Source organism: Penicillium mononematosum (assembly GCF_028829835.1).
Source record: "Penicillium mononematosum strain IBT 11891 chromosome Unknown utg000003l:1.0-8172316.0:1.0-8177699.0, whole genome shotgun sequence".
Taxonomy (NCBI): domain Eukaryota; kingdom Fungi; phylum Ascomycota; class Eurotiomycetes; order Eurotiales; family Aspergillaceae; genus Penicillium; species Penicillium mononematosum.
In genome coordinates, this window is record NW_026643273.1 from 5,057,804 (window position 1) to 5,084,059 (window position 26,256).

Genomic DNA, 26,256 nt, shown 5'->3' on the forward strand with positions numbered 1-26,256 from the left:
AACTCTCAGATATAGTAGACGGAAGTTTCTCCGATAGGCCCGCGAATTATCTGTTACAGAAATATACAACACACAAAGCCATAAAACTTCTTCAAATTCTCTAAAGACGGTATAGATCGCATCTCACGATATGTTTCGATGTCTACCTCCACCATCTGGACCCATTGGTGGTGATGTTTTCTATGGGAGGTGCGACTTTCATTGTTGACTCCGTGACATCTTCCAGACGGAACTTGGAGATCTCAAGGGTGATACCGCTGGTGATCGGTATCCATACATACATCTGTAGTAAAGCAAGAAGCCGGCGAGGTATTTTTTCTGCATCCCATATCTCCGCATTTTCTGCCGACAGGGTAGACATTCTACCTTGGGCTATTGCCAATCATGTTCATGCGGGTTGCTTGTATATCCCATTATTTGCACGCACTGCACCCTTGTTGCCATCTCCGGGTCCCATATTGCAAGTTCGAGTTCGGAGCCTCGAGATACCTATATGTACATATTTTGTACATGTATGTGTAGGTATGTAGGTATGTTTACTACGTCTGCGTTTACTGTGTGTACTAGGAAAAGGGGGGAAAGAAAATCTTACAAATCATCGCTACATACATATGGGTATCACTCGAACAAATAGAAAAGAAAAAGAACAAAAAAGCAAAAAAAAAAAGAAAAAAAGAAAAAGGGACGAGAAAAGGGGGCTCGAGAGGAACTCACAGTTCCTCGGAACTAATACGAAGACGTCTCAGTTCGAGCTCATCCTCCACAGTCTTCCGCTCCTCGGCAGTCAGAACATCGTCTGGATCCTCTTCATGGTCTACCTGCTTGATCGAGAGTATGTACTGGGCGCACTTAGAGGATTTTATCCTCTCCAGTGTTCCCGGGTCTTTAGCTAGCGCCTCGGGGCAAATTCCCTCTTGCTGGGCACTTTTCGACCACGGAACTAGGTACTTTTCTTCGGCCTTTGAGCCCATGCGAGCAACGTGCTCATCATCGAGAAGGCGGCCCGCAAGCTGGCTCTTGAAAATAGTTTTGCTAAAGATCTTCTCTTCGACGGTTCCAGCAGCGACCATTCGGTACACGAAAACTTTTTTCTTCTGACCAATGCGGTAGGCACGTCCGATTGCCTGCTGCTCCCATGTAGGGTTGAACTGGAAATCGAAAATGACAACTCGGTTCGCGGTCTGGATGTTCAAGCCAACGCCACCCGTTTTGGTTGAAATCAGAAACACGTAGGTCGAGGGATCGTCGTTGAATCCCCGAACTATCTCGGAACGCTTACCCGCAGGCATACTGCCCTCAAGGAGAGCATACATTCTCTGCGTTTTGTCCATGACTTGCGCCAGATACTTCAGTGTCGGAATACTGCCCGAAAACACCAGGACCTTGTCCCCGAGTGTGATAGCCTGGTTGATAATCTCATTGAGAATCATCACTCGGCTGGATAGGCTGGGATCCAGCAAGTCTGGAGCCTCCTTGAACGCATCATCCAGTTCAGGTAAAATTGATTTTGTAATTATTTGCTCTTCGACGGGCACATTAGAGCCAAGGTTACCACTGGGACCATCACTGCTAGGACCTTTTTGTTCGCCACTTGAATTCTTGCTCTTCCGGGATTCCAGATCTGCCTTGAAAATGGCCGGGTGATTACAGCAAAGCTTAAGAAGTGGCAGCCAAGACATAAGCTCCGGGCGGACACCCGCTTCCCTTCCCACACCTTGAACGAAGATGTTGTACAAAGCTTTTTGGAGGCTTGTCAGCTCAAAGTAAACAGAGAACTCGTACTTTGGTGGCAAATCGACTGCCAGTGCGGACATGTCCGCTCGCTGTACCTTGGGCTCGATGAGGCGAAGGAACATCTCCTGGCACTGGAGTGCCTTTCTTCTGTCGAAATTTTGGCTTTCAATCTGCGTGCCATTTTCGATTGGCTTGATGAAATCCTCATTGAACTTCGCAAAGCTTCCAAGGAACCGCGGGGCAACCCAATTAACCATCCAATAGTAATCTTCCAAACCATTGGATATCGGAGTGCCAGTGAGAGCAATCCGTTTCCGGGTGCGTAAGCGGGAGGCTGCCTCGGAAATTTGGCTTCCTTGGTTGCGTAAATTCTGGGCTTCGTCGACCACAACAAGAGTTGGGCTGTTCAACACCAAACTCTTGACACTTTCGTTGACCGATTGTTGTCCCTGGTCTTCCTTCCTTCCCACATTGTCCTTGGTAATAATGCGGAAGATGTTGTAGCTGAGGATCAGTATACCACCCTCGTCATTCCACGCGCGAATCTCTTCGGTTCGGTCAAGGGTCGGGTTTTTTGTTGGAATGGAGCGAATATTGCCAAGTTTGTGGTTCGTGGGTGGCCACATTGCGAACTCGTCGTGCCAATTTTGGATTAGCGATGCTGGGCACAGTATCAGAGTTTTGGACTGTCGCAATTCTTTGGGAATTTGATCACGAATTGCCGGATCCGGTGATGCCCCGGCCTTGGAAATTGTAACGAGAAGGGATATCCTATCCAGAAAGGGTTTAGCTGGGTCCTAGCAAATCAGTCAATATCACGATGATCATAACTCACACTTGCATGGTCTTGCCCAACCCCATAGTGTGGGCTAGCAAGCACCCTTCTTCACTTCTGTTCTCAACGATTTCTCGGAACATGAACCGAATCCCAGAGAGCTGGTGGGGTTTGACATATTGCGCAATGCGGGGGTCCAGGTATATCATGGGAATTCGGAAAGAAACCGGCTTTGAGAGATTTTCGAGATGAGCATGCCCGTGGGCAAGCCGAGACGTAAGAAATGCTTTGTCTTCCCGTTCTTTGCCTTCCTTCTGGACCGGTGTCAGGGTCATTTGGTCGTCGGTGAATTCCTGCTTGTCGCGCCGAATGGCTGTGTTCATTTCGTCGGATTGGAGACGATATGGCAAATTCAACCATTTTCTGTACCCCCGAAGAAGGTCATTCAAACATTTGAAGAACGGGGCGAATTGGTTTTCCTCTTCATCTCTGACAGCCACAAGCGCAGCCTTGACTTCTTTTGCCCTAAAGGCGCCAATAGGGACGTGGATAACATTAACCCAGGACACAAACAAGGCAGTCATCAACATTGTACAATGACTCTCCTCGGGGTCCCATCCTTCCATCGCCGACGAGTCTTCGCACATGCTTTTTAGCGCATCTCGCGCATGTTCTGGATACACACATGGCATGTACTTGACGAGAAATTCGAGAAGTTGGCGGAGACGATTCTTACGCAGGTCCATGAGAGCTTTCGCCAACAGGTGAATTCTGTTTCCACTCTCCTCAATAGTTGCCCACATCATGGAATAGACGTCGTCAAAAACCAACACAGCCTCATCGGTTTCACTGCCGTTGTCACTCGCCGGGTCCACGGACTCATGTGTTTTGAGATGCATCGGGTCGACAGGATATGTATTGGCCCCCGTCTGACCCCCTCCGTCACGTTCCTTCGAGGGTAGCGCAATGTCCGGTTTCAACGGCATGGTTGTTATCGGTGGCAATGGTGGTATTGGAGACCCTTGATCCAAGATATCCTTCTCCAGGCGGCGCCTCTTGGCCACTGGTGGCTCGTAATTTTCATCTTTGTAAAAAAGGTGACCGAGATCCTCATCTGAAGAGTAGTCACGGAACGGTCCGACTTGATAAGCTTCGCGAGAACGTGGCACCTCTTGGTCCTGTACAACCTGGTGCTCTTCGGGTTCAGAAATATCAGAACTCGAGACGAGACGGAGACCGTCTTCCGATTGTTCCGGAGACTTGTGTTCCATGTCTCCGATACCGTGCGTGGAATCCGAATCGGAACTGAGAGTTTCTTCACCGTCCGAGTTCACAGTGGGCTTTTCTGGTCGTGTGGTGCGTGGCGGGCGAGCAAGTTTGGGCGGCGGGCTAATCTGCTCGAGAATGGAAAGCTTCCATTGATACAAGCAAATATCGGCCACAGTGGGGTCGAGGCACGCGCATGCCTTGACTAAAGACGAGCGAGAAGAGTGTTGTGCCTCAGCAAGTGCTTTGCGAAGACTTTGGGAACGTTTCTCCAGGTGGGCGAGCTGGGTCGAAATCTCGTTCTTCATACCCGGGGACTTTTGGCCCTCGTTCCAAATGTAAAATCCTTTGGCCTGCTCTTTCGGCAGACGAATTTCGATGAACTGAGCTTTCCGTGTCTCGATGTATTGGTCCACTATTTTATTGAACTCAGCCTCTCCGAGGCCCCCAGCAGCATCCGGGGGAGTACCTGCGCGGGATTGCTCCCCATCCTCTCCGAGTTCTTCGCGGGTCTCCGTGTCGTACTCCCCTTCGGACCCGGATCCTCCAAGGAGTGGGAGGACCTCAGTGTCGTCCGGTGGGTAGGCACTCAGGAGACGCTCGAAGAACCCATCATCGAAGATGGGTGCACGTGGCCCTTCTGGGGTGAGGGGCCCCGGGAGAGAAGGTGTGGACGGCCGTGCCGCGATGGTCGTCCCGACCCGGCGTCTTTTCTCCCCTGTTGGGAGCAGTGTAGAAGAGACATTGGGGTGGGTGGGATGGTTTGAAGTCGAGTTGTTGTCATTGAGGCCTGCTGAACGTTGCTGTTCATTGACAAGTGGCCGCTGTTGCTCCAATTGGTCCAGTTGATATTTTGTCGAGCGTCGCTGTAGCCATTTACAGGCTTTCAGCACATACTGGCGCTGCGCAATAACTTTGATACCCAGCTCCTTCACATGGTCGTCCGTGATGTCAAGAAAACTTAAGCCTGAGATTGAATTCTCTCGGAGGGACGCCTCCAGCTTCACGAGATCTGGACAAACCAAATTGTAGGACCAGTCTCCAGGCTTGTCATGGCAGAGAAATGTAACAAGCTCGTCGACCGTCCAGTCTTGGGGGTCTTTCATTAACGACATATTTGTTCGGGGGGCCTGTATTGGATTAGTGGGCGGTTCAGACGAGATAGTCGCGCATTTATCTCGAGGACGTGACTGGGCAAGAGTCAATGTGAGACGGGCATGTGACTTACCATGTCGAAGCCCCCAGTGTAAGTCATTTCCGATGTCAATACAAATTCAAGTATGAAGCAAAGCGTTCAAAGTAAGATGGATGAAAGAAAGGAAGAGTTTTGGTGGGAGGATAAGGAGAGAAGAGAAGAAAGAAAAGAAAAGGGACAATAAAAAAAAAACACGTCCACAACCCTCCTCCTTCCCACCTAGGCAATCAATGCGTGTTATACGTGAAGCTCTTTTTTTGTGCCAGTATTTCAATAGGCGGTGAGCTATTTTAGGCTAGATCAGGGCAAACAATCTCGAAACGGAAGGCGGAAGATCCGGGCGGTCTCAGGTTCGCGTCTCGTATTTCTGCCTCAGGTGTCAACAATTGCCCCGCCAAATTACAAATCCCCAGAATTCCTTCGAAGCCCTGGAGCCTCGGTGAGGTCGGAATCTTTGAAAAGTCTACGCTTGCGCAACTTAGGTCATTGAGTGCGGTAAATCAGTTCTTGTTCACTAGAAATATGGCAGAATCAATTTATTCAAAATATCCGCCAGGCCTGTCCCCAGCTCAACAAAAGTTTCTCGTCACAACTGTGAAAGACTGGGCTATTCAAAATGGTCTTGCTGTTCGACCATCCCCAGCAATTATTCCAACTGAGGCAGATTCAAATGGTGTGCTGGCTACAAATGCGCCAGTGACGTTGTTCCCCAGTCCGTTTCCCAGAACTTGCTTCGAGGAAGCGACTGCTCTCCAAAAGATCTACAATGAACTTTATGCTGCGATCACATGCAATGAAGAATGGTTGAGGGAAATTGTGGAAGGGTAAGGACCTATCCGCTCCAGCATGGTAAATTGCTAATTACTGGCCATTGGCAGGCTCATTGAAGTTGATGACTTTGTCTCGAATTTGTGGAAGGTTCATCTGGATGTCCAAAAGGAGGGATATGTTCAAAACCTGTCACTGGGCCTCTTCCGGTCTGATTACATGGCCCATGTTCTGCCTACAGGTGTCACAGCGCTAAAGCAGGTTGAATTCAACACGATCTCATCATCATTTGGTGGTCTCTCAGCTCTTGTGCGACAGATGCACACCGAGCTTCTTGCCTCGCCGCCGGGTTCCCCAATCAACTATCCGCCCCACCCTCTGCTACAATCCGAGATTCCACCAGAAAACACCGCAGTGGAAACCCTCTCAGCAGGTTTGGCAGCAGCCCATGAGGCCTACGGGGTGTCCAAGTCCACCCCGGCTCTCCCTCTTTGTGTTCTCTTTGTAGTCCAGGAAACAGAACGGAACGTTTTTGATCAGCATGCGCTCTCCACACAGCTTAAGACAGTTCACAACATTCCAGTCTTCCGTGTTGCCAGCGTCGACGTCTTGGATCATACCTCCATTCCCAGCTCAAACTCCTCGCGACCACTGTTCTACCACCCCCCTCACTCTCCCGACTCAACCTTCGAGGTAACAACGGTTTATCTTCGGGCTTACTATTCACCAGACGAGTACACATCCAGCCGTGACTGGCTGGCCCGAACTCATCTGGAGCGCTCGGCAGCGATCAAGTGTCCCACCGTGCTCAATCAGCTGTCTGGCTGCAAGAAAGTCCAGCAGGTCTTAGCGGAGCCGACAGGACCAGATCATCTCTCAAGCTTCTTGAAGGGCATTGATACTGCGCTTGTTGAAAGGGTTCGAGGAACCTTCGCTCCGCAATATGACCTGTCGGTTAACAGTAAAGGCCGCGACCTAGCCCTCAATCCAGATACAGCCCTGAACCATGTGCTCAAACCACAGCGTGAAGGGGGTGGCAACAATGTCTACAAATCTGATATTCCAGAATTTTTGCGATCCATGCCAGAATCTGATTGGAGAGGCTGGGTGCTTATGGAACTCATCAACCCTGCACCCAATGCCCAGAATGTTGCCTTGCGGAATGATGGCGAGGTTATTCGAGGAAATGTCATCTCTGAGCTTGGTGTCTACGGTACCATTCTTTGGGAAAATACTGGGAAGATCTTGCACAATGAACAAGGCGGATATCTGTTGCGGACTAAAGGGAAAGAGGTGAATGAAGGTGGTGTAGCCGCAGGATTTTCCAGCTTGGACAGTGCTCTTTTGTTCTAGAGAATACATCTAAATATCTACAATCCACTGTCCACTCATACTGCATACATGAGCGGAAGGACCAAATTGGTAAAAGCTGCAGGAGTTGTGAATTATTCCATCGTGTTATGATCGTATTTCTTGTACTACAGAGTAATATCCATGGGTCACAGAGCTGTTCTAGCGTTCTCGAGAAGACGCACGTCTGCAGAGTGGCCTCTTAAACGGGCCCAGTCTAGCGGCGTCGAATAATACCCATCCATGGATACCTGGATGATTTATCATCCACACGTGTGAAAGGAGAATAGCGAACGTACAGCCTTCGATCTGCGTTGCATCCGGCATCCAGGCAAGCTCGCACAATCTTCTCAAACCCACAGGCCGCCGCCGAGTAAAGTAGCCAAGGTCATCTCCACTAGTAATTTTGCGTCGGACGTCAATCCTTTCCAACAGCAGTTCTGCAACCTTGACATGTCCTTTTTCTGCGGCAAGTCTTAGCGGCCATGGGATTCCGGGATCGGGATCGGCTCCACGGTCCAACAAGAATTCTACCGTCTCGACGTTGCCGGCATCCGCTGCGTACGCCAACGGGGTGTGGCCCCAGAGGTCTGGGTAGTTGACTGGACATTCTGAGTCGACAAGGAAGCGCATGACTTCGAGGTTACCGATTGAGTCATGAATTGCCAAGCTCAATATCCCGGCATACTGGTGTTCAACATGATATTCCCATTTGGGACAGCCTCTCACGAGAACTTTGAACGTCTCAAAGCCTTCAATGGTGTCAAAGTAGCCATCGCCATTAGGTAAGAGCTTGAAAAAATCGAAAAAGCGCGACACGAATCCAGCATCATCAATCAAGACTTGCAGGACTTCCGCGCGGTCTCTAACAAGTGCGGCTGTCCAGGGGGGCCAGTCTCGGATTGGACCTAAGCCGGTATAGTCCCAATCCATTACGTCCGTCCGTCTAGTGCCATTGTCATTCCAGTCCCATCTTTTCATTGGTTGGACTCCATGATTGAGGAGCAGCTTGACAATATTCGCGTGACCAGCCAATGCTGCAAGGGTTATTGGCTCTGGTGATTTACCTGCGCCGAAAGTAGATCTTGTCCAGGCGCCCTGCTCTAGGGCTTTTCGAACGGTTGCTTCCTGACCGTGGTAGGCGCCCCAAGCAATAGCAGGATTGGAAGGGTTATGGACATTAAGGCGATAGAGATAAGGGTTGAGGAGAGCGTAAAGATCCCGATTCACTTGGGCCAGAGCGTTGATATCTCTCTCGCACGAGTCAAGGCTCTTCACAATGAGCCAGAAGATCTCGAAGGGAAGGTCGGTCAGAATTCGTGAAGACATGATGTCAAAGAAGCCGAGATCATAAACGAAAGAACGACGGTAGGGGGGAAGTCGTTGAAAAATTGAGATCAATTAAAAGCCGACGAAACGAACGACCAAGATGGGACGGCAAGGCGAAAACAGGTGACAAGAGGATGAGGCGAGGCGAAGGAACGAGGGACAAGGCAAGAGGAACTTCCAGGTCCTTGTATGGAATATGGAATCTGAGAAGATCAGCTAGGCCTCGCTGCTGATGGTTTCGTATTCTAACCAAGCTGGGCAGAAGAGAGACAAAGTAGATCTAGAGGCAGCGAGACAAAATTTACGCAGAGGTGGGCCAAACTACCAAGAAGGTTTTTCTTTCACTGATCAGATTCCCCTACAGCAATTCGAAATATTCTACAGTTTCGGTCGGCTGATTGTCTGACAGGCTTCCAGACCAGATGGCCCATCATAGATCTGTTTCTCTACCAGTCGAGTGTTTATCTAGACGAACATATCGGTCAGTTCACTTGAAGCCTGAGGTATCAATCTAGCCAGCCAAGGCACATATGCAGACTTACATGTTGCTTCCCAAGTTCATCAATATTCTTCACTCCGAGAAGTCGCATACATGTCTTGGTCTCGTCAGTCAAAACTAAGATCTGTCAGCCAGTCGCTCCTCAGAAAGCCCTAGGCTTCGCTGGTCATACTTTGCAATGTTCTCTTTACGCCATTCACTCCACCGGCCCCCAAACCCCAGAGCGCAGCTCTTCCTATTCCAACGCCGCGGGCACCCAAACAGAGAGCCTTGACCACATCAGTTCCCCTCTTGACCCCGCCATCGACCCATACCTCAATCTTGTCGAAGACCTCAGGGCAGTATTTTCGGATTTCGAGCAGGGTGTGGACAGCAGGAGGAGCCGTGTCGAGAGATCGACCACCGTGGTTTGAAAGGATGATTCCTTTGACCTGGGGGTGTATATTGTGTGGCAATATACGCATCTTCGTGTGTTTGGATTCCCTTAAGAACAATCGGAAGTTCGGTGTGCTTTGCCAACCACGCCAGGGTCTCTGCCCATGTAAGAGAAGGATCCATCCCCTTGAATACTGGGTCTTCAGTCTGGATGATTGGACCCGTGCCATTGCTGTCACTCTGATATGGAGCCTCAGAACCGATGACGTTGCCGCTGCGCTCGTCATCCTCTCTTTTCCCGGTCACGGGGGGAATCCAGTGTCAAAGTAATGAACTTGATTGCACCCAGTTTTTTGATTCGAGCCAGCAAACGTTCGCTCTTGGTACGGTCGCTCTGCACATATAGTTGCCAGCCAAATACTTGGCCTGGGCGGCGCCCGCAACGATCTGTTCAGGCGTCATCGAGGCGCTGTTTGAAATTATCTGCAAGGCACCGAAGCTGCGACATGCTTCTGCGATTCCAGCTTCACCGGAGGGGTGACCCAGCCGGGCCATAGCTGCTGGGGAAACATAAATTGGGATAGAGACGTGGTTGTCTAGCAATTTTGTGTTTAAATCACATTCCTGCAGTCGACAAAGACCTTTGGCCTCAATTGGATGGAGCGGAAGACCTCGGTGTTTTTGTACTTGCTGATCTTGTCGTCGGATGCCGAGTAATAATAGGCCCATGCCTTTTTGTTCACTATTCTAGTAGCAACATCTTCAATCTCATCTAGATTTAGCAATGCTTCGACTGATTTTTGTTCATCCATTTCCCCTCTGACACCCGCGAAGTGGGAAAATGTGAAAGGCCGAGCCTCCGGGAAAACAGGGGTACATACGAACCGGATCCCTTTTCCTTTTTTGGGATTAGTGTGAAGCTGTCAGCTCCCAATTAGGAAATTGATATACGAAGTACTATAAATTACGGAGGTCCTCCGTACTGCAAATATAATATGAACTTGTGAACTTATGGGGTTTGCTGAACAATTAGGATCTGTAAACTCACAAAGTACCAGATGCGTGAGCTTAATTCTACCCCTTCCCAGTTCATAGCCTAGAGAGAAAACTTACATTGGAGCACTTAGAACAACTAGTAGATGACGATCAATACCTCTGTTTCAAATTTTATCCATTTTTAATTTATTTATCTTTTTTGGGCTTTTTCTTTTTGTCCAACAGGTCTGCCGCATCTAGGTTTATAATGTTCTACCCTAGTACTCCATACTCCGTACTTGAATCGATATTCTGTAGCACTAACCCTAGCACAATCTCGATCCCGACGATTCGCCAGAAATTGCCCCGAGAAATCTGCATAGACCAATAGAAACACAGAATATTTTCAAGGTTCCCCTGATGGGCTAAAATTAAACATGCGGACGTGTCCGTCGGCTCCACCAACAGTCTAGATCCCGTTGAAACGGCCCCTGTCAAGCGAACGCCGTTTCACTTTGACTTCCCCTGCTTTTTTCCCTTTTTTCCTTATTTTTGCTCTTCTTCTTTTCGCCCATTCTACTTTCGCTTTTATCTTTCCTTTCTTCTAGAATCTATTGAGATCAGAACCGGCCCAGTTCCGGCTTCATTCACCTTCTTTTTTTTTCCTTTCTTTTCTAATCTTTATTGTCTCACAATGACTGACGGCCACGGTGCCCCTTCGTCTGATGCTCCAGCACCAGCAGCAGCATCAGACTCCACTGCTGCGCCAGTCCCCGCAGATTTACGCTCGACCGCCCATCATCACGCGGCAGCGACCCATGAGAAGGAGCAGGCCTCCTCCATTGGCCGCATGACTCCTCGACCAACCTTCTTGGAAAATCTGGCTACCTCTAGAGACTCGCAGTTCCAGTTTGATCGACGGGATTCGAGCGAATTGGACCGATACTTTGTAAGTCAATGGGATGAGATGGTCTATGTAGCAGACGAACAGAAGGACAGGAACATAGTATAGGTTCATAGATTGGCGGGCTAACATAACATTGATTTAGCATGGCCCCCGGAACATGGAAAAGCACTCCAAATGGCCCATCATGATGCGAATGCACGGCAGCGTCATGCCGAAAATGATCCTGCCGCTTTTGACTGTCGCTATTTGGTCGACTGCTATTACTGTCTTTTCGAAGAAGGTCCATCCCCGTGAGTAGTCCCAAGTGATGTACGGAAGAACTGCCTGTAGTTACATACTAACTCAAACAAGTTGGTATCAACAACATCCTGCTCACCGTGCTGGGTTTCGTGGTGGGTTTGGCTTTGTCATTCCGCAGTTCAACTGCATATGAGAGGTATACTATTGACTCATTTTTAGCTTTTGACTCGAGTCATGCACTAACCCGGCTTGCACTACAGATGGGCAGACGGGCGCAAATATTGGGCCCAGCTTATTCAGACATCTCGCAACCTCTCGCGTACAATTTGGATCAATACCGCCGAGAGAGAAGGTGAAGAAGGAAAAGACGATGTCTTGAGGAAACTGTACGTGAGACCACTGCGGAGTGCATCTTGATATTGTTAATTCTAACAACCCCGTATAGCTCCGCGATTAACCTCATTTTGGCCTTCGCCGTCTCTCTTAAACACAAGCTTCGCTTCGAACCCGATATCGCATATGAAGATCTGGCTGGCCTGGCTGGGCACCTTGACACTTTTGCCCGTGATGCTCATGACCGCATGGTTGTCAATCCTCCACCTAAGTCTATCTGGAAGTCCGCAGGAGAGTACCTGGGTGTGTCCTTCGCCGAGTCAAACCCTCGGAAGTATGTTAAGCGGTCTAAGAAGCCTCTTGGGCATTTGCCCCTTGAGATCCTTAACCATCTGTCCGCGTATATCGATTCATGTGTAGCCAACGGTACTATGGTTTCAACTCTGCACCAGGGACAAGCTAGTAAGACTTCCACCCCCTATTTTTGAGGCACTCCAACACTAACCCAATAAAGTCACCATGATGGCCACCTTGAATGAGGTTTTGACCGGCACAGAACGTGTCCTGGACACCCCCTTGCCCACCGCATACAGCATTGCTATTGCTCAGATTTCATGGATCTACATCCTGGTACTTCCATTCCAGCTCTACGCTGCCTTAGAATGGATTACTATCCCAGCATCAATTGGTAAGTACAACTGAATCACCCCACTTACACAGGTTTACAAGATCAATTCTAATGGACCCTAAAGTGGCTGCCTATATCATCCTTGGCTTGGCTACAATCGGCAGTGAAATTGAGAACCCCTTCGGTCACGATGTGAACGATCTTCCACTGGACACATACTGCCGACAGATCGCCGTGGAAATGGACATCATGACTGCCACTCCCCGACCAGATGTCGATGACTTCATGTCACGCGCTGAAAACCTCGTTCTATTCCCTCTTAGCCAGTTGGGATACCCTGACTGGCAACAGCGGAGCGTCGAGGATATTCGTGGCGCCCTTAGAACCAAGGTGGTTGTCGGCCCGTCATCTGCGGCGTCCGATACATCTACAATGGTGGAAAGCCTCCGCCCCAAGACCACTACATCATCAGTCTGATATTCCTTGCAACTTTGTCATCAACAGCCAAGGGGGGATGCAGAAGGTAATCTTCTTGGCAGATGAGAATGAAATGAGCATTCAAATAAACGGCATCAAATTGTTTGTGATACTTGACCAGCGTGTGAGTTATGGCGTTTTCAGTCGAGTCATGTTGACTCGCAAATCGAACCACAAAAAAAAGGAGTTCTTTCTTGTCTTGCAGTTGCGTACATATATTGATATTGGCTCAAAATCGATTCATTTCCTTCCTTATTGCAAATGAACTTGCCAAAAGTGCTACGTATCTTCAGCCGCCGATGTAGGCTAAGTGTCATCTGTCTTACTCCATCCTAAGGAGCCTTGGATGATACAAACTCAGTATCAAGCACTCGATTGCGGCCGGGCTCACGGTACCGGACCGAGGCAATCCCGTTCCTTTTGGAGCTGGCATCGTTGTCGCATGTATCGTGGGGCTAAATGCAGCAGCCGTGCAGCTACACCTTCACCATGCCACTAGTCCCAGAGTCGCATGGGCTTCACCACGGTCAGAGGTCAACCATTTGACAAAGAGTCAAAATATAGACTAGCCATAGTTCAAAATCATTTTTCGTAGTACTCGCTTTGAAGCAGGAGTACAAACCACAGGCCTAGGGGACGAACAAATCGGCCCCAGAGCCCGCAACCAGGGCGCCTAGGAAGTTTCCCTTGGCGCAAACCCTCCATGCAACATCCGCAGAGCCAGCAGAATTATTTCCGCCGCCAATCCATGAGCTCACTGCGCTCACGACGGCCGAGGCATCCTCGCGAGCAACTCGAATCCACACGATATCGTGTTTCGTGGTTGCGGAAGGACCATTTTCGATTTTCAGGATGTCGATCGGGATGGCTGTTCCTGTCAAGCCGAGGAATTGCGACAATGCGGAGGAGAGGTAGGTTCGTGCGGAGAGGGGATCGAGGGGCTGTGGTGTACTTCCTGGTTGGGGGACACTAATATTTCATGTTTAGCTTGATTTCCGACAGGGAGTTCCCACCTAGTGTCAAAATGAAGAAAGCGGACGGGTAGCTTACAGCTTGAGCTTGAGGTACGTCCAGGGTGGATTGCGCGACGTAAAATGGAGAGACTTTGGCTTGGGCTCTGGCGCTTTGCGCTTCGCAGTTTCCGTTAAAGAGGCATCAGTGTCAATTTCCATGTCGCAGTGTGCACCCTGTGTCATACTGCTGGCTCTTTGGACTGTCGGGTGGTCGGACGTTGATGTTCGCCGGGAGCTCCGCCAAAAGAAAAAACAGGGGTCTTTGCGTCACGGGATCAAATAGTCGAGTTGTGTGAAAATATGAGGTGGGAACTAACAATCTCCAGATTCGAAGTTCTTGCTAGTAGTTTCGTATCTTGACAGCGGCCTTTAATTTCTGTGTCGCACGCTGCAAGTATGCTTGTTCGCCGTCGTCTCCGATCGCCAGGTCGGCAACACACAACGTCTTCTCTCGTGATTTCGCGCCACGAATAACTTCGACGCTCGATTTCGGAACTTTGAAGATCTAACAAATAGTCAATGGGAATTTGTGACCTTTTTCCATAGACAAGACGGGAAGGAAGGAAACACATCAAGGGTAATTCCCACCTCTGCAAAGATATGCGACACTGCAATATTAGCCGCCCCGTCGCGTGGAACAGCAGCCACGGAAATCTCGACTTTATCAGCGCCCACGTTCGTAATACCTGTACGGCGAGCAGAGGAGTTTGGCTTCACGTAACAAGGGATATAGAGGTTGAACAATTTGCGAGAACACGCGGTTTTGCTTGCGACGAGGCGGAGGAAAGAATACGGGGAGGACATTTCCAGTTGCGATCAAGCCAATACCTACGTAGAATTGGGGATGTGGAATAAAGAGGTATGAGGAAAATTGATTGAAAACTAAAAGCAATTGAATTGATAAAGTGGCCAAGACAAGTCATAGTTCAGCCCTAAATGGGCGAACCTCGCTGAAATCCACGGAAGATAAAATCCCATATGCATACAAGAACGGGAAAAGCAGGAATGATTTGATCTCAGATCATGACTTGCATCTTGAGCTGTGATCAAACATATTCGGCGTGACGTTCATTCTCGTCGGCCTTCATATGCTTCTGTGGAACAGCAACGGTCCCGGAGGCTCCGGAATAATCCTCGGTGACCTGGTAAAGTTCGGGGCAGACCGCATCCTTGCGCATGAGGACGTAGTTTTTAATCCACCATGGTAGAACCTGGGTAAGTTGGTATCTGGCATGAGTTCGGGTCGGAACGCCAAACACATAGTCCAGTTCTTCAAGAGAGCGCTTCATGGTTTCTGGCATAAAGAAGAATATCAAAGCAAATGCAACGAGATTCAAGCCGGCATAGAATCCAAAGGCACCCTGCGGACTAAATGCTCGCAGCATCCATGGAAACGTCAGCGAGAGAACAGAAGCCCAGAAGTTATTGGTTGCAACTGCCCAGGCCATTCCAACTTCACGGTGAGACAACGGAAACACCTCGGCGGAGTAGGTGAAAGGAACAGGTCCCTCTCCGGGAGAATAGAAAGCGTCAAAGAGGTAGACGAAGAATGCGATCATTCCAATATGCGCGTTGCTGCTTGTAGGAATCCAGAAACAGAACCCAGCTGCGAGGAGTGTCCAACACATTTGTGGGAAGGTGAAAAGTAGCAATCCTCGTCTGCCAAATGTATCGATCGTCCAAACGGCGGGCCAGGCAAATGCGAAATTGATAAGGCCGAACCCGAATGATGCAAGAAGTGCTCCAATATTTGAAGCACCAGCAAGTTGAAAGATAGTTGAGGAGTAGAACGAGATGATATTGACTAGAAAGCGGATATGTTAGTCCAGTGCTTCCCCTGTGTCGAGTTTGGTACTTACTTCCACACATCTGCTGGGCGATCATCACAATGCCAGAGGCTTGGACGGCACGACGCAGACGGGGCACCGTGAACAATTCCACAAAACGAACGAACATGTTGTCGCTCTTGGAGAATCCGGACTCGGCAATCAACTGCTTCTCCATCTCCAGCTGAGCATGGATCCGATACAAATCTCGAGCGGCCTGTAAAGGGCTATTTCGCAGTCTGAGAAGAGATGCAAAGGCTTTCTTGTGGTTTTTCTTGGTCATCAGCCACCGTGGAGACTCGGGGCAAAACCAAATACCAATGAGCAATGGCACTGCCGGAATAAATGCAGAGCCCAGCTGCAGTCGCCAAGCAATATCGCCAGTGTTGGCCACAATGAGGTTCGCACACGTTCCGAGGAAGATACCAAAGGCCGTCCAAAGCTGCCATGACATAACCAGGCCGCCACGAATGTTAGTGGGTGCGTTTTCTATTGAGTGTAGTTTAGCTTTAGTACGGTACTCATGGCTTCCTGAGATGTATAGATCAAAAGCACCTACCAGCTGAGTAAACAGGAACAGTAACTTCCTTGAGACCCATGCCAAGTCCGAGAAGAACACGGCAGGCAACGAGCTGACCCCAATTCTGAGTGAACCCGGAGCCCAGGGGAGCTAGGAGGCTGAAGATCGCAGCCAGGAAAATTGTACCACGACGGCCGAGGATATGATTCAGGGGGTCAGAGAGCCAAGCAACACTGTATAGTGAGATAATACGTTAGAAGATTGCTCGAATGTAGAACAAGTATATTACTCACAACAGACAGATCGTGATGTATGGGGACGCATTGATAAAACCAACAATCCATTGGTTACGCTTGCAGGTCTCCGGGTCAGGACATTGAGGGGAGTTATTCGGGATACCGAACTGGACATCAAACGTCAGGTTAGCACCGTTTGAACCTATAAGAAGCATTAGTCAAGACGGGCCTGTGCGCTTGAACGGAGTATTTTCCTGACCAGTCTGATCCCAGCCTTGAATAGCTGCCGAGATTGAGTTCAGAACGATGGTGTAGTACAATGCAAATGGGTGCTTCCAGCGCCGAGTGTGCTCCGCGTAAAGGATACCGCGGTCATCGTCATTGAGTTCGGAAATTCCTTCAATTCCCGCTGGTGACTGAGCTACCAGAGCACCTTTCTTCAAAAGCGGCAAGATACTCTCAAGATCATATTCGGTAGCATAAGCAGTCACATTCGCCATAAGCTGATCCTGGGGAATTCCGGCGAGGGGGGTTTTTGATCCTATTGCATGTCAGTTTTGCCTGAAGTCGAAGACAAGAGCCACGTCAGCTAGCACAGATTCGTGCTACATTACTTACTCCCCGGTGACATTCTTGGTCATTCTAGTTGATGGGTCAGTATCGTAGCTTCGGATAGAGTGTGGTCATTGTGAAGTTACATACCCTCCAACCGCGTCATTTCCGGTTTGGTTAGGCATTTTGATGCGTGCCAGCTTTCTCTTAATTGGAAAAAGCGAAGCAGATAGACTGTGGTTGGTTCTTGTTGCGTAACTCGGTGAAATGTGATCAAGCTCTGAATCTGGCTCAAAGGGTGAGAAGGTGGAGAGAAAACTACGATGGATGAAAAGCAAACGGAAAGAGGTCAAGGACAATTCAGATGGCAGTCAAATCAAACATGGAAGTATTTGGGATTATGTATGCACCTATGTGCTTTTACCTACGCTACCTAGTAAAAGATTGGAGGAATTTGTCAGACAATCAAAAAGCCTCAACTTATTGGTAGCCATGTTCGCCCTTGTGTGAACATGTAGTTGCTACAGATATGAATCCATCCGTCGTCCCCAACGCCCCGCTCCTACTTACCACTGACCCTGTATTCTGAGCATACTCGGGGTTATACTCTGGGGTGATAGCGTCACTGGGCAGAAGACCAAGGCTCAGCTGAAGTCAGCCTTTAGTATGGAGCTTTCGGATGCAAGCCTGATCGATGGCTTTGGTTCGAAGGGTTTCAGTTTATACAGTCAGCAAAGAAACACAGAAGACTCCTAGAAGGTGACTACATTGCACCACTTAGAGAGAAGCATGATATAAAAGCATATCCCTAGGCAAGGGACCAAGCAATTTCTAAGGCTACCATGTAAGCCCGTTTAGTGCGTGGCTTTTAAGCTAAAAAGGTATACCGTTGCAACTTTGGAGTGTTGATACTATCAGCAAGGGTACAGGCCTGCGGAGTACATGGTTAGCTAGGAAAATGCAAGGTCCTTGACATGTATCTGTCCAATAATGGGCAGGTCAGCATGCATATCCAGCCGCTATTCAATACCCAGACAGCTAGGAGTCTATGTACCTTATCTCAAATGGCCTATTAAAACCGCAGCACGTTGTGCTACACCATGAATTGGACCCAAGGCTGTGGTTACCTGTTCCACGGCAGTTACTACACTTGTTGCTTTGGACTTATACCAGGTACTGCCTGTCAATACTTCTAAACCCTCGTTTGGTGCGCGCGTTTTGTTACTGCCAGGGAGATTTTACTAGTTGATAAACTAAGATATCAAGCGGAGGAGCAAAAGGCGATAAAATCTATATACCGTTGAGATGAAAGACACGTTTGGAGCATCCAATGGCTCTTTCTGCATCCGAGCCTTGCATATGAACCTTTTACCCTCAGTACATGGGTATAGATAGAGTAGATACTCCGCCTTCGTACATATGTAGGTATTTAGCTGTCTATTGTTTCTTACTTCTCGCTCTTTATCTATAACTGGTCATCTATCTTGGGATTTATTTTTATTTTTGAGAATTGTCCGCCCTCCTCGTCTATAATGGTTTCTTTGTCCCTCGTATGAAGTGGGAGAGTGTTCGACTGGCGAGAAGTCACCTCATATTCAAAAGGTTTGATTAGGTCAATATAGGAGCACCATCAAAGTGCTCCAACTCCAACTGTAAGATTATTTTCCTTGGTATCTAGCCATGTATGCAAGTTGCTAAACTTGCCGTTCGCATTCATGGGAGGAATTTAACATGTACGCTTAATAACCTGATATTGAGCCTTCAATTTTCCTCCGATATTCCTGAGGATTCCTCGAAGCAAGTACAGTTTAAGACTCAGGTATACGAATTATCGATGAACTTTCCGGACTTGCCTAGAATGACTCCAATTGAGACACTAATTATTGGAAACTTCTATCAAAATAACGGTCAATTAGGATTTGCTGCCGCGAAAGCTTGTTACAGGACAAAGTTGAACTGCCCAGGTGGGTAACTATATGAGCTAATCCACTCACTGCCCAGGTGCTCCAGAGCTCCAGGGCTCTTAAATTTTCACTTTGCCGGCATTGAGGGGCTGGGCTTCATTTTTGAACACAATCAATGGGGGGCAAAAATTCGACATCAGAGCATGCCAGGTCTACAATTTGAAGTTGTCATCAAACTAAAGCGTTTCTAAAAACTAGCCTGGAATGAGATATTTTAAGTATTGGTAAATGGAAATTTTGGAATTAGCTATCTGCTAGCCTACGTAGACGTATGCTCCACAAGCACTGAAGATCATGTCCAACTTTATACTCTCGCCATTTTGGGTCTCAATTTTTGGGTGGCGACCATTATTATATAGGATGAAATTCCACGGTCTCGATTTTGGGTGGTCTAGAAAGGCAAATAGCCGGGAAATCAGCTTTCTGCCGAGCACCTTTTCCGCTTAGTCTCGGCCCATTGTTTTACATGTGCCAGATTGTTTCATATTAAATGCTCGTACGGAGTACTTATTTCGAGTCAGAGTTAGATGATAATTGCATTTCATGGTGCGAAAGCCAAGTGGAGAACGGGGAATCCAAAAAAAGTGAGCCCCGCACAGACGAACTACGGAGCTACGGAGTATATTGTATTTTGTATTCTGTATGTGCAAAGTGACTACACTTTATATACCTAAGTACTATTAGTCCTTTTTTTTTCCCACTAGAATTACATATCATATCCATCCGTACAATTCTTGGAGTCGAATTAATTTAAAAGCCTCGGCTCACCCCTGGCCTCGGTAGGGTAAACGCGGGGTCAATGCTTTTTGACTTTCTTCTCAGTTTCATTTGATGGCCCTCCGTGGCTGAAGCGAGCCGGAAGACTCTCGCATACATACCTAAGTACTTAATCTCTCAAAAGCCTCAGATCCCAGATCCAAACCATGAGTGGGGCCGAAGATGGAACTATGGGGCTCTAGATGCCTATCATTGTCCATTCCACTCCGCAACCTTCGGCGGTGTTACCATTTTTGATATAAGCGGATTTCGTATTTAGGGCTCATCTTCATGACGAGGCCTTTCCAAGGTTCTTATATGGATCTGTCCTTGAGGCACTAAACTCTATCCCTCACGAATCATGTTGTGGTTTTCTCCGGAAATTTTCAATGTTCCTCGATCGAGACTATAGTTCGGTATTGGGGAGAAAAATAGGTCCCGGCAATTCCTATTATATCTGCCCATGTCCCTAGTGGGGTGTATACTATTTCATTTCTCTTTCCCTGATCTACGCAATATATACCCATATGAGTTGCCTCTCTTGACTCTCTTCATTTCTTGATCTTCGACTTTTCCGCTAGCTTGGGTTATGGCGATGGCACCTGCCTAGGCACGGTACTTATTTATTTATTTTTTTGGCAATTTGATATCCCCATATTATTTTTCTTCCTTGCACAGATACGATTATGAAACTCCCCCCAGCAGCCATCGTGAACTCATGGCCAACCCCAAACTATATCGACCCTCCCACACGCGGGCACGGCGTTCTCATCGTGAATATCATCTGTTTCTCCTTGGCCTTCCTAGTCGTCTCCCTCCGTCTGTACACCAGGCTCAGGATCACATGCAGCGCCGGTATCGATGATGTCTTAATTGTCATCGGTCTGATCTTCGCTATCGCAATGGCCGCCGTCACCTCAATCGCTACGGAACATTGGGGCATGAACCGCCATGTCTGGGATATTGAATTGCTTCGACTCGTCACTGTCCAAAAGCTGAACCTCTGCTTCCAAATAATGTTCTCCTTGTCATCTTGCTTCACCAAGATATCTCTGCTGTGGTTCTGTCGACGACTCATCGGGAAGGGCAGCTTTGTGCTATATAACTGGGCGTTTATTCTGTCCATGGTTTTCGTTGGGCTTTCTAGTTTTCTATTCACTATTATCAGCATCTTTCAGTGCTCGTGAGTGTGCCGTCTTGTGTCATGGTGGTCTTGGGCCGTTGCTAATGTTTCCTATAGGCCTGTCCGTGCGTACTGGCAAATCAACCCTACCGAGTCATACCACTGCATGAACGATGGTGCGATTGTGTTCTCCGCCAGTGTCATCAACATCTTCACCGATTTCCTGGTCACAACTTTACCAATGCCATTGATCTGGAGTCTGAAACTCCCCGCTCGTCAACGACTCGCCGTTATCTCCATCTTCGCCCTCGGTGTGGTGGTTAACGTGGCCGGCTCTGTGCGAACCGTGTATGTATGGAAGAGTATGGTGACCGGCTATGATGCGACATGGCTCGGATGGCCGGTGCTGATCGCTGCCGCGGTGGAAATCAGCCTGGGATTGGTAAGAGACCAACAGTCTCGCTCTTGGAGATATCAAATGCTAATACTCAACAGATCTGCTCTTCCGCCCCAGCGCTCCGCCCCCTCATTGCAGCCTTCCTTCCCCGCCTCCTCAGCTCGACCCGCAACATCACCTCCTCCTACAACCAACGGACTCGCTCCCACAAGCTCTGGTATTCAACCGGCCGCTCTCGGACATCCCGTCTTGTTGCCGATGATTTGCATCAGCCCAGTTACAACAGCGATCGGTTTGAAATTATGCGCACTGTCGAGATGGAGAGCTGGACTGAGTCACGACTCGCGAACCATGACAAGATGGGCCACGGTTACGATATCACGTCCGACAATCATAGCCGTCCTGTCACCCCCGCGGATAGCATTGAGACAAAGAAGAGCATAATTTATACCTCTCCAACGAGTGCTGACTCCTGTGCGTCTGGGCCGAGCGACACGCATTTTCCTTCCGATGATGGAAGGCTGCATTAACCGCACTGTTTTAGTACACTACTTATTCTCTTCTTTTTGTATGTATGAACATTTATGTCACATCATCCAGTATGATTTTATTGTGTTCGAAGAACAACGACACAGTTTGTATACATGTGCATCTAATCTTGAGACCACCTGAGCATCACTACTCTAATGACCACTTCTTTAACAGATGGACATCACTAAACCCAATAATTCCAATATGGATTTGATGGAAACTAAAAAAATTAGAATTTATGAAATATTCTAAGACCAATTTGCCGTTCAAGTTTACGAAAGGATATATGTTCAGCAGGCCCATGACGCAACAAAAGCTTTCTATGATACTCGCGAAAGAAAAGGAAAATTGCACTCGATATTTAGAGGGACAAAAAGATCTGGACTCGCGGGGAATCGAACCCCGGACCACTCCCATGCTAAGGGAGTATTATACCACTAAACCACAAGCCCAGTTGATTGGTTGTTTGTGGGACATAGTGTATTAATAGCGAAAAATGGAATTTCTGAAATTTAGTAGGTGAGTCGAGGTCAGGTCACGGACTAAATACAGTCCAGACCAGCATAAATAAGATAGTTCTGCTTATTAGTTGATCCAGATGTCATATTATATTCTGTTCTCCGTGTTTTCTTGATAACATATGCGAGCGTAACTTTATATTGCATATTTGTCTACCAATATATATTAAATCCTACAGCAAGCCCTGTTGCAGAACAAGACCTTTATGATCAAATGAGCCAATATATTACCAAATAAAAAAGAATGCATCATGTACTCCGTGTACATATCCATGGACACCTGCATTCAAGGATGTACTACAAATTGCGGTGAAAGCCCATTGACCTCTGGATCTCGACATAGTCAAGACATCATACACCGGGGACTGTAGATAAGAAATGCCAAGACTCAAATTAGCTTATCGCAGATGGATCTACAGCACACGACCCTGACTTGGGCTTTTTGGTCATTTGCGCGTGACTCGACCCCAATTGAAATAAATACAATAACCGCCCGGGGATGTTCAAATGGAAACTCTTACCATATCGATTTGACCAAGAATCCACCAGCGTAGACTTTCTCAATTCGTCCAGATACCCCATCGGATGCTCGGCGTTTCGCTGTCGAGAACAGCTCCCGATTGGTCAATATCACCGACACAAAAGCTGCATACGCGGGGAGAAGCTATGGAGCTCCAGGATAAGGCCGATAACATAGTCCAACTGCACTTGGTATAAAGCCACGCTGCGCCTGTTTGTGTTCCATTATATTTCATCTGTCCTACACCTGTTGCTTTCTCCCAACTATATTGATCAACGAGGGATCCTTTCTCCTGCATCGGTTAGCTCATTATATTGTAGACTGCTATTCTCTCCCCGCATCACTCATCCCGACCCCCACTTCATATCAAAATCACAATGTCCTCGGTTTTCCGCGCCAGCACACGGCTGCGCTGTGCAGCTCGCCTCCCGGCAGCTCGCGCTCTCTCTACCACTGCCGGTCTGCGGGCAGCGGAGAAGCCATACTTCCCCAATGAGCCCACCGCACCTTCTGTCTCGGGGACAATCCCCGGGCCCAAGAACCAGGCCGCCGCCGCCGAGCTCGACGAGGTCTTCGATGTTCGCAGCTTGAACATGTTGACTGACTTCCACCAGTCTGTTGGAAACTAGTATGACAGACCCAACCCACCATCAAGTCCCAACTAACCGCGCCTCTAGCATCGCTGATCTCGATGGAAACAAGCTCCTTGATGTGTAAGTCACCAGCCTTGAGTCAATTGGAAATAGAGAAGCTGACCCCAGTAGGTATGCTCAGATCGCCTCCATTCCAGTTGGATACAACAACCCCCACCTCCAGAAGATTGCCGCCTCGTCCGAGATGGTGTCCGCCCTGATTAACCGCCCAGCCCTGGGTAACTTCCCCTCCTCCGATTGGGCTCATGTTCTCAAGACTGGCGTTCTCCGTGCTGCCCCGAAGGGCCTGAACCAGGTTTTCACGGCCATGGCTGGCTCTGATGCCAACGAGACTGCCTACAAGGCGGCCTTCATGTACTACCGCCAGATGCAGCGTGGTGGCCCCGGAGCCGAGTTCACCGAGGAGGAGCTGCTCTCCACCATGAACAACCAGAGTCCCGGTTCGCCCCAGCTGTCCATTCTCTCCTTCAAGTCTGCTTTCCACGGCCGTCTCTTCGGCTCCCTGTCCACCACCCGCAGCAAGGCCATCCACAAGCTGGATATCCCCGCCTTTGACTGGCCCCAGGCCTCTTTCCCCCAGTTGAAGTACCCGCTGGAGGACCACATCCAGGAGAACGCCGCCGAGGAGCAGCGCTGCTTGGCTGAGGTTGAGCGTCTTATCAAGGAGTTCCACAACCCCGTCGCTGCCGTGATGGTCGAGCCCATCCAGTCCGAGGGTGGTGACAACCATGCCTCGCCCGCCTTCTTCCAAGGTCTCCGTGACATCACCAAGCGCACCAACGTCCTCTTCATCGTCGACGAGGTGCAGACCGGTGTTGGTGCCACCGGTAAGTTCTGGGCTCACGATCACTGGAACCTATCCTCTCCCCCAGACATGGTCACCTTCTCTAAGAAGGCCCAGACTGCCGGTTACTACTTCGGCAACCCCGCTCTGCGCCCCAACAAGCCCTACCGCCAGTTCAACACCTGGATGGGAGACCCAGCCCGTGCCCTGATCTTCCGCGGAATCTTCGAGGAGATCGAGCGTCTCGGCCTCGTTGAGAACACCCGCACCACCGGTGACTACCTCTATGGTGGTCTCGCCCGTCTCGCCGAGAAGTACCCCCAGCACTTCCAGAACCTCCGCGGTAAGAACCAAGGTACCTTCATCGCCTGGGACACACCCAAGCGTGACCAGTTCATCGCTAAGGCCAAGTCCTTCGGTGTCAACATCGGTGGTAGTGGCCCCTCTGCCATCCGTCTGCGCCCTATGCTGATCTTCCAGAAGCACCACGGTATGTTAACCTACTCTCTCCCCATGCCCAAGAGCCATATACTAATGTATTTTTTCTCGTACAGCCGACATCCTCCTCGAGAGGATCGAGCAGATTGTCCAGGACCTCTAAACAAAATGCCGGCAATGACCTTTAAAAAGTGCCCGGGCGTTTTCAATTGGCTTAATGAGCGTTTTATTTTCCTCTTTTATTTTCTCTATTTTCTTCTGGAGGGTCCATCTTTCTCCCTCCACTGCCACGACTTCATGTCACCACAGAAATGCCATATATATTCCTGGACAATTGTGTCCACAAAATTGAGTTATTACTCAAACCGAATCATCGGGGCCGGAGTAGAGTCTATATATGTACCCCGCAAGCCCTTTTTTTTATGAAGAAAGCGGAACTATAAACTCCTAAGAAGTAATCCAAATCTGTTGTGTATGCCCCTGTAGTCCAATAAATATGAAGAAAAGTAGGTAATGCTTCCCATCCGAAACTCCGAACGACCAGCAAAATTGTCGAAACCACCCTCATATTGCATGTCTCAATTGAATCAATGGTGTGTGCACGGTAGGGGTATCCAGAACCAAGACTGTATGGGCGAGGGTGGGTTCGTGTAGCGCTAAAGACTCAAGGTGTAGGTGCTTTATGCATCTTCCTCGCCAGTGCTTCCGTCTCGTCTGGAACGAACTGTTAGTATGGTAGGGAGGACATCTCGGAAATAGTGGAATGGGTTCGAGTAACACGTACGGGACATATTTGATGCCGGAATCTTCCAGACTGTTGATAATGTACTCCGGAAGCTGTCAATGCAAAAGACACGATTAGCAATTCTGTGTTTCATCAGAGGAATAAGAGACCTAGTGAATTGAAAAAGTGTCCCATATCTCCAGTAATAAGGTACGCAAGTGTGCACTTACTGTCCCTGTGACCTTGGTCGCATACGTGCCCGGCACGTAGTTATCCAACCGTTGCCAACGGGCGACCCAGCTCGCAGCAGGATCCCGAACAGCAATCAGGCCCTCGAAGACCTGTGACGTGCATTCTTGAATAGCATCATTGTTTCCACGGAGTTGGAGAGTGCTCTCGCAATTTGGGCAGCCTTCACGCATGAATTTCTGGAGTAATCGGGATCGTTAGAGGCGCCCGCGGAACGGAGATGGGGAGTAGCTCTTACATTGTGAATTTGGACGACGGAGCAGACCATACACGCACGCAGAGTGCGCTGCTGATTTGGAGGGGCGTAGAAAGACATTTGGAGGAAGTATGAGGATGTGAAGAGAGAAAGAAAGCTATGAATGGGAGTTAAGCGTCAAGTCTGGATGGATGCCAAGACCCGTTGCGATCGGGGAAAAAGAACATGGGAGAAGCAGGAACAAGACTCTCTTCCCTCTCCCTTTTTTTTTTTGGGATCACGCTTTCGTCTTTTTCTTTCTTTCTCTCCTCGTCTATAGTGGATTTAGAGGAGTTCTGTTCTTTTTCTTTGACTGTGTCTCTCTCTTCCGGCTCGTATAATAGTCACATTTTCCTCCGTGCCCTT

At 48.8% G+C, this 26,256-nt stretch overlaps 11 protein-coding genes across 11 annotated transcripts; 4 read left to right on the forward strand and 7 right to left on the reverse strand.

Annotated features, from left to right (window-relative positions):
• Positions 1-710: 710 nt before the first annotated feature.
• Positions 711-5,030, reverse strand: N7519_006928 (putative SNF2 family helicase/ATPase; the record flags this gene model as incomplete). The annotated part of the gene is made up of 3 exons (XM_057293704.1): positions 711-2,505; positions 2,570-4,905; positions 5,004-5,030. The coding sequence occupies 3 exons, from the start codon at positions 5,028-5,030 to the stop codon at positions 711-713; spliced, it is 4,158 nt and encodes a 1,385-aa protein (XP_057148515.1).
• A 462-nt stretch (positions 5,031-5,492) lies between these two features.
• N7519_006929 (glutathione synthase) lies at positions 5,493-7,091 on the forward strand (the record flags this gene model as incomplete). Its single annotated transcript, XM_057293705.1, has 2 exons — positions 5,493-5,794; positions 5,849-7,091. 2 exons carry the CDS (start codon positions 5,493-5,495, stop codon positions 7,089-7,091), a joined length of 1,545 nt encoding a protein of 514 aa, XP_057148516.1.
• A 159-nt stretch (positions 7,092-7,250) lies between these two features.
• Positions 7,251-8,417, reverse strand: N7519_006930 (uncharacterized protein; the record flags this gene model as incomplete). Its single annotated transcript, XM_057293706.1, has 1 exon — positions 7,251-8,417. One exon carries the CDS (start codon positions 8,415-8,417, stop codon positions 7,251-7,253), a length of 1,167 nt encoding a protein of 388 aa, XP_057148517.1.
• A 378-nt stretch (positions 8,418-8,795) lies between these two features.
• N7519_006931 (uncharacterized protein) lies at positions 8,796-9,846 on the reverse strand (the record flags this gene model as incomplete). The annotated part of the gene is made up of 5 exons (XM_057293707.1): positions 8,796-8,882; positions 8,960-9,033; positions 9,089-9,347; positions 9,409-9,583; positions 9,713-9,846. The coding sequence occupies 5 exons, from the start codon at positions 9,844-9,846 to the stop codon at positions 8,796-8,798; spliced, it is 729 nt and encodes a 242-aa protein (XP_057148518.1).
• Positions 9,847-10,960: 1,114 nt separating this feature from the next.
• On the forward strand, positions 10,961-12,851 carry N7519_006932 (bestrophin family protein; the record flags this gene model as incomplete). The annotated part of the gene is made up of 7 exons (XM_057293708.1): positions 10,961-11,215; positions 11,316-11,463; positions 11,525-11,609; positions 11,674-11,799; positions 11,859-12,208; positions 12,261-12,434; positions 12,499-12,851. 7 exons carry the CDS (start codon positions 10,961-10,963, stop codon positions 12,849-12,851), a joined length of 1,491 nt encoding a protein of 496 aa, XP_057148519.1.
• Positions 12,852-13,480: 629 nt separating this feature from the next.
• On the reverse strand, positions 13,481-14,047 carry N7519_006933 (uncharacterized protein; the record flags this gene model as incomplete). The annotated part of the gene is made up of 2 exons (XM_057293709.1): positions 13,481-13,820; positions 13,902-14,047. 2 exons carry the CDS (start codon positions 14,045-14,047, stop codon positions 13,481-13,483), a joined length of 486 nt encoding a protein of 161 aa, XP_057148520.1.
• A 157-nt stretch (positions 14,048-14,204) lies between these two features.
• On the reverse strand, positions 14,205-14,668 carry N7519_006934 (DUF167 domain-containing protein; the record flags this gene model as incomplete). Its single annotated transcript, XM_057293710.1, has 2 exons — positions 14,205-14,369; positions 14,453-14,668. The coding sequence occupies 2 exons, from the start codon at positions 14,666-14,668 to the stop codon at positions 14,205-14,207; spliced, it is 381 nt and encodes a 126-aa protein (XP_057148521.1).
• A 242-nt stretch (positions 14,669-14,910) lies between these two features.
• Positions 14,911-17,183, reverse strand: N7519_006935 (sugar porter family MFS transporter; the record flags this gene model as incomplete). The annotated part of the gene is made up of 7 exons (XM_057293711.1): positions 14,911-15,668; positions 15,724-16,179; positions 16,250-16,443; positions 16,504-16,648; positions 16,706-16,987; positions 17,065-17,078; positions 17,149-17,183. 7 exons carry the CDS (start codon positions 17,181-17,183, stop codon positions 14,911-14,913), a joined length of 1,884 nt encoding a protein of 627 aa, XP_057148522.1.
• A 3,221-nt stretch (positions 17,184-20,404) lies between these two features.
• Positions 20,405-21,768, forward strand: N7519_006936 (uncharacterized protein; the record flags this gene model as incomplete). Its single annotated transcript, XM_057293712.1, has 3 exons — positions 20,405-20,901; positions 20,959-21,283; positions 21,337-21,768. 3 exons carry the CDS (start codon positions 20,405-20,407, stop codon positions 21,766-21,768), a joined length of 1,254 nt encoding a protein of 417 aa, XP_057148523.1.
• A 1,416-nt stretch (positions 21,769-23,184) lies between these two features.
• Positions 23,185-24,845, forward strand: gatA (4-aminobutyrate transaminase gatA; the record flags this gene model as incomplete). Its single annotated transcript, XM_057293713.1, has 4 exons — positions 23,185-23,435; positions 23,485-23,520; positions 23,572-24,734; positions 24,799-24,845. The coding sequence occupies 4 exons, from the start codon at positions 23,185-23,187 to the stop codon at positions 24,843-24,845; spliced, it is 1,497 nt and encodes a 498-aa protein (XP_057148524.1).
• A 517-nt stretch (positions 24,846-25,362) lies between these two features.
• On the reverse strand, positions 25,363-25,971 carry spt4 (transcription elongation factor SPT4; the record flags this gene model as incomplete). Its single annotated transcript, XM_057293714.1, has 4 exons — positions 25,363-25,396; positions 25,467-25,519; positions 25,637-25,834; positions 25,894-25,971. 4 exons carry the CDS (start codon positions 25,969-25,971, stop codon positions 25,363-25,365), a joined length of 363 nt encoding a protein of 120 aa, XP_057148525.1.
• Positions 25,972-26,256: the final 285 nt, after the last annotated feature.